Source organism: Chaetura pelagica, unplaced genomic scaffold, assembly GCF_000747805.2.
Source record: "Chaetura pelagica isolate M959 unplaced genomic scaffold, ChaPel_1.0 scaffold493, whole genome shotgun sequence".
Lineage (NCBI taxonomy): Eukaryota > Metazoa > Chordata > Aves > Apodiformes > Apodidae > Chaetura > Chaetura pelagica.
In genome coordinates, this window is record NW_009952696.1 from 131,485 (window position 1) to 137,483 (window position 5,999).

Sequence of the window (5,999 nt, forward strand, 5' to 3'; positions counted from 1 at the left end):
CTAAGTAAAGGCTGGAGTTCAGGCTCTGGCAGTGGTCACTTCAGGGCCCACGAGCTGTTGGGGAGCACCTGATGTGTGTGGAAATGGTTATAATGCAGGTTGTGGGGGTTCCTCGGGGGCTTGGTCAGGTTGGGACTGAGCAGAACCCTTCCTCTGCCTTGGCAGCCTGTTTGTGAACCTGGGGTGGATGGGCAGAGAATGGCAATGTTGCTTCAGTGTTTCTAAATGAGGGAAATCAAACTGTGGCCTGGGATTGTTGGCAATTAGCAAGTCTGGGGATAGTGACCCTGCAGTGCCTTCTTGGGAGGGTTTGTGTGCAGGCTGCTGTTCTGCAGCAGGACAAGAAATGCTGCTGGAGTGGCTGCAAGTGAGGTCAGAGCTGGTTTCTTCTTACAGCTGAGGGCTTTGTTCTAAAGGAAGAGATTGAAAAAACCTTTTAAGAGAGATCCCAGGCTCTGAAACAGTTTCTGTCCCCTCTAGAGGAGCTGGGTGAGGTTGGGGAGAGCAGCTGCTGAGGCTACTCCCAGGTGGCTGGAGGGGCTGATGGTGCCCCTGCAGTTCCTGCTCTCATTCAGGTCAGGTTCTCCTGAGGAGGGGTCCCTGGCACATGTGCATGGACTGAAATGACAAGGCTGAGTCAATCCTCAGTGTTTTTGGCTACATGCAGCTGGGGTTTTTTTGACTGGGAGCTGTGCTACTTGTTGCCTCATTGTGCAATTTCCTGGCACCCCAGATGCACACCTGTCACCTGAGGGTTTTTTTCAGTGCATGTTTTGAAGTGTGAGTAGTTGGTGAAGGCCAGAAAGGCAGCACCTCCTGTCTGCTGGAGGTCTGTGCCTCACCAGGGCTCCATGGCTGAACTGCAGCAGAGCTGTGTCCTGCATGTTGTGACCTTGCATAGGAGAGAACTTCACTGGCAGGCTTTCCCCAGGTGAGGCCATCCCCTGGCTGGTCCTGTGTTGTCACTGCTCAGCTCCTGCCTTCATTTGTAGAGGATGAAGTACATCTGATACAAAAGCAAAGATCCTGAGAAGGAAGGGCCCTGGTTTCAGCCTGCACATGCTCTGCCGGGTGTTTCCTCCACTTTTCACTTCCCAGGCTCCCTCACCTGTTGTGTGGCAGTGTTCCCATTTCTTCCTACCAAATGTTTGTTCCTGGCAAGGCTTTCCACAGCCCCCCTTGTCCTGTTGCCTGGTGCTGCCTGAGTCATCATCATGTCTATGCAAAGAGCCTGATTTCTGCCAAAGGTGTCATCCACAATTCCATCTTCTACATGCTGTCCCATCTCCTGAGCACCTGCTGGGCTCTGTCCTCGTCACCCTGCAGGCTCTTCAGGGCAGGGGTGACAGCAGGGTGGTTTGGGTTTGTGTTAAGTAATTTCAGGCTCTGTCTTGGCACTTCAGTGACAAACAAAGTGGGATAATTGCTGCAGGTCACTGGCTGCTGTGGACAACAGTGTGGGACAAGGAGGATGCTTCCTCCCAGTGACTTTGTTTAGTCTTATGTAGGGGGAGAGAAGATGGACTGTTCCCCACAGCTTCCCCTGCCCAGGAGACCTTCTCCTCCTTGGTCAGAGAGTCACAGAGCTCTTTGACAAGATTGGAGAAGGCAAAGTACAGTGAAGCACAGAAAATGAGCCCCAGGTTGATTCAAGGCAGCTCAGTATTGAAGTCCAGCAGTTTTAAGAAGAGGCCTGCCCAGTTGCTCTCCAGAGGAGGCTTTTTCCCTGCTCCAGCTGCCTTGAGCCATGCTTGGAGTAGAACTGAAATGCACAGGGTAGATCTCCCTTTTGAGCAACAAGGATATATCTGATAATTTAGCATTAGCACAGTTTTTAAGAGAGACACAGGGTGCAAAGTGACTTGGCCAGAGTCACAAAACAAAGTCAGGAACAGCTTTTCTCCCTTTCTTTTGTGTTCAGCCACTGGACTCTGCAGCCTCTCTGGGGTCTGGGATGGAGCTTTCAGGGGTGTTGCCCAGCTCTAGTGTCTTTCTCACTTTTCTGCTGTGTGTTAATGTTTCCTCTCCTGGTTGCAGGGAAGGCTCAGGTGTGCACAGCTCCTGCTGCTGCTGCTGCACGGGGCTGACTCCTTCTATGTGCCTGGGGTGGCTCCCATCAACTTCCACCGCAATGATCCTGTGGAAATAAAGGTAGGATAACTTGGATGGAGCCTCTAGTCTGCTTGGCTTGGCTTTTCTGATGTTTTGGGTTGTTTTTTTTCCTTTCTATCATGGCAACTCAGCAGGACTAGAAAAGGAAATTTGGGGATCCTGTCACTACAGGTTTGGGGGCAGATATTTTCTCTTTTTCACAAGGTTTGTGTGGGGTGTTTGGGATAAGCAGCCCTCAAGTGGTCACTGGGGTCATCCTACCCTGCAGTTGCCAACACCTCTTGCTCCGATGCCCCTTGGCAAGTTCCCTCAGCAGTTGCACCACAGCCCCCACCATGTTGCTGTGTCTGGGAGAGGAACCTCCTTTCTCACCGTAGCTGTGAAGGGAATTGCAGCAGAGATTTTTCTGCAGCACCACAGGCCCTCTCAGAGTGCTCATAGAGGGTGGGCCTATGGGTGAGGGGTAGAATAAAGGAGTGGCTTGAATCAGACCTCTCATGTGTTCCGTTTCACTCAGTCTGCACATGTTGTATCTCCAAGCTCAGTGGAATCCATGATAAACCCTTTCCCAGTGCCAGCCTTTGTCCTTGAGCACTGCAGATCTCCCAAGGCCTGGAGAGCTGCTCCTGTGACTGATGGAGCTGCTCAGTGCAGGAGGGAGCCAGGCTTTGTTTCCAGGCATCAGCAATTCATAGCCCATTTCATTTATTTTTCTAGAGCTGTGGCCTCTGTATCAGCAGAATCCAGCACCCCTGGGGACCCTGAGGTTGGCTGCTCCCATGTGGAGCACAACCCAGTTTGCTCTCTGGCCACAGCCTGCCAGATTTAGGCTATTTTTAAGCAAATGAGACTTGCCTGTGGCTAGAGTAAGCTTCCCAGGAGAAGGGGGTATAGGGATGGGTGTTCTCAGTGGGATTTCATGAGCCAAATGCTTCCTCAAGTGATAAGACAAGTCAGCATATTTGCCAGCTCTGCCAATAAATGAGCTTGGCTGCCTTACAAAACACTCCTGGGTTTTGGAGCAACTGTGGCCATGGCTGTCGTGGTGTGTCTCTGCCCTTCCCTGGTGTCCTCTGAGTTGTGAGGTCTCAGAAATGGGGTTTTGTCACCACCTCTTGTCCTCCCAGTCTGCTGGCTGTGGCTTCCCTCACAGAGATGAAAGTTGCTCAACTCTTTGTACCACCAGAGGCCAGACCTCTGGGCCCAGTTTACATTAATTTTGGGGTTTTTTTTTCAGGAAATATCTGCAGTCTGGTATGAAATGTGACTCTTGAATCTATTTCGAGCTCTTTGTTATTTCCTAGTACTTCACTGACTCACAAATTTGGGAAGCCAAGCCCCCCCCCCTTCATTCTTCAAGTGTTTCTCTCTTTATGAATTAATTGCCACTGAATCCTAGTGCAGAGAATGTGCAACAGGAGAGAAGGCTGGAGATGTCCCAGGAACATCCATCTCCTTTTGTACAGCTTCCAAAAGTCAGCTCTGTGGGAGTGTCACAAGGGCAGCTTCAGCTTCTGGCTGATGATGAGAGGGTGGGGAACTAGGTGAGTTGTTCCCTGGGGATAATGCTGGTGCTGTTCCCCCAGGCTGTGAAGCTCACCAGCTCGCGCACCCAGCTGCCCTACGAGTACTACTCCTTGCCCTTCTGCCAGCCCACCAAGATCACCTACAAGGCTGAGAATCTGGGTAGGTACCTGCTGAGCAGGAAGTGCTGCATCTGCTGAGCTGCAGGAGAAAAAGCATCTGCAACTGTCATCTCTAATAAGCTGTTGGTGATGGGCTGCCTGCCTCTGGTTTCTGAGCTGGCTGTTAGAAAGGGGGGTGTCCATGTGTTGGAAAGAGGAGACACCTTTCCTGAAGGAGGCCCTGTAAACTGCTTCAGAAGTAGAGCTTGATACTTGCAGCTAAACACCTGAACTGTCCTTTGATCTTCCCCTTGCCTCTGGTCACAAGAGACTTGCTGTTGTCACTCCAGCTGGGCAGTGGCAGGATCCATGCCCAGGATCCCAGCAGCCTTTTACCCTGCCCTTGTTTTCCTCTCCAGGCGAGGTTCTGCGGGGAGACCGAATTGTCAACACGCCCTTCCAGGTTTCCATGAACGTGGAGAAGAAATGTGAAGTTCTGTGCAACTTGCCCAACAAGGCAGTCACCCTGACTGTGGAGCAGAGCAAGCTGATGGCCGAGCGGATCCGGGAGGATTACTATGTCCATCTGTGAGTCACCCCAGCCTGGGCTGGTGCCACGGGGGGCTCCGTCCTGTGGGCAAACCTGATCTGAAATCTGTGTTTTCAGCATTGCTGACAACCTGCCTGTGGCAACACGGCTGGAGTTTTATTCCAATCGTGAGGAAGAGGAGAAGAAGAAGGAGAAGGATGTGCAGTTTGAGCATGGATACAGGCTTGGCTTCATGGATGGTAACAAGGTAGGGAGCCCAGATGCTGTCTGAGGGGTTCCTGGAGGAGCTCTGGGGCTTGAGGAGCCTATCAGAGGGTGTCAGGAGTGGGAATACAGCCAAAAGGTTTCATAAAGAGTGGAAACAGAAGAGAGAGGTTTCTCACTGGAAGAAGGGGGTGGCTGCTGGGCTGCTCATACCACAGCTGGGAGTCCTGGCTTTGACTCGGTGCCTGATGTGGGACAAAGTCATGCAGTGGTGGGAAGAGGAGGCAGGTAGCTCGGAGGTGCAGCTGCTGAGGTCTTTCCAGCCTGGGTTTGGTGATTCTGCTGCCACTGGATGCAGGGCTGAGGTGTGAGATGTTATAACAGTATTTTCCAGGAGAGAAATAGGCTGAAACATTGTCCGTGGTGCCTGGAGGGGTTGAGGTGTTACCTTTTCAACATCTCTGCTCTCTTCTCTTGTTCTTTTAGCCCTGAAGAGTGTTAACCTGACCTTGCTCTGTAGCACAATCCATTTGGGAACAGTTGGAGTCTTTTGTTTTCTGCACTGAAGCTTGTTTCTGTAGTTGCTGCTTTGAAGCTTTGCCTGTTCCTCCCTTGGAGTGCTAACGTTTTACTGAATGTCCTTCTGTTGCAGTTCTACCTGCACAACCACCTCTCCTTCATCCTGTACTACCACAGAGAGGATGTGGAAGAGAACCAGGAGCCCACCTACAGGGTTGTGCGCTTCGAAGTGATCCCCCAAAGTATTAAACTAGAAGGTGAGAGACTCCTGAGGGGGGAGCAAGGGAGAAGAATCTCTTGTAGGGTCAAGAGCTGAACAGCACTGGTGGGTCAGGGTGCCAGCTGTTGCTTCCACTGTGGTCTCAGGGCACAGAAATCAGGGAGTCTGAATTACAAAACCAGTAAATCTCTTTGTTATGAAGGATGTATCAAAAATAGAGATCCTTGAAATGCAATCCATGGAAAAAGTAATTAGTACATAAGGACCTGGGGGGAGGTTTGCATTGTGTCATCTGGCTTGACCTGTGTGTGGCATCAGCTCTTCTTGTGGCCCAGATCGGGAGGCTCTGGGCTAGTCCAGAGACCCACAGAATGTTGGGAACTGTTCTGGGGGATTGGAGGCTAAAAATAATGGTTAGGAGGAAGCACTCCTACCTCAGTGAGCCCACCCTGAAACAGGAGTCTGGAAGGGAAGTTGCTCCTTGTCTGTATCATCGCAGGCAAATCTCCCCTGGCAGCCAGGCTCTGTTGGAGTTTTGTTTCTCAGTGTATTGTGTAGAACAGAGGATTTGTCCATGATTTAGATAGATCCTTGGCTCCAGAGCCTCTGGCTTTTCTCCTTCCAGGTAAGGGAAGCCCTGTTTGCAGCTTTCCTTACACTTTGTTAGCTCCACTTGTGATCAGAAGGTGAGGCAAGAGTAGGTGCTGGCCCTGCTGTGTGGAGGCATCACAGCCCTGGGGTGCTGGTGGCTGGGGTGACCTGTGGGCCT

At 51.4% G+C, this 5,999-nt stretch overlaps 1 protein-coding gene across 1 annotated transcript in view; it reads left to right on the top strand.

The window, feature by feature from the left end:
* Positions 1–346: 346 nt before the first annotated feature.
* TM9SF4 (transmembrane 9 superfamily protein member 4) overlaps positions 347–5,999 on the top strand; it is a 12,176-nt gene continuing 6,523 nt past the window's right edge. Inside the window, exons 1-6 of the mRNA XM_009994003.1 lie at positions 347–367; positions 2,038–2,151; positions 3,699–3,798; positions 4,157–4,325; positions 4,405–4,534; positions 5,144–5,277. Coding sequence (XP_009992305.1) covers positions 347–367; positions 2,038–2,151; positions 3,699–3,798; positions 4,157–4,325; positions 4,405–4,534; positions 5,144–5,277 — 668 coding nt within the window. The remainder of the gene's footprint in view (positions 368–2,037; positions 2,152–3,698; positions 3,799–4,156; positions 4,326–4,404; positions 4,535–5,143; positions 5,278–5,999) is intronic.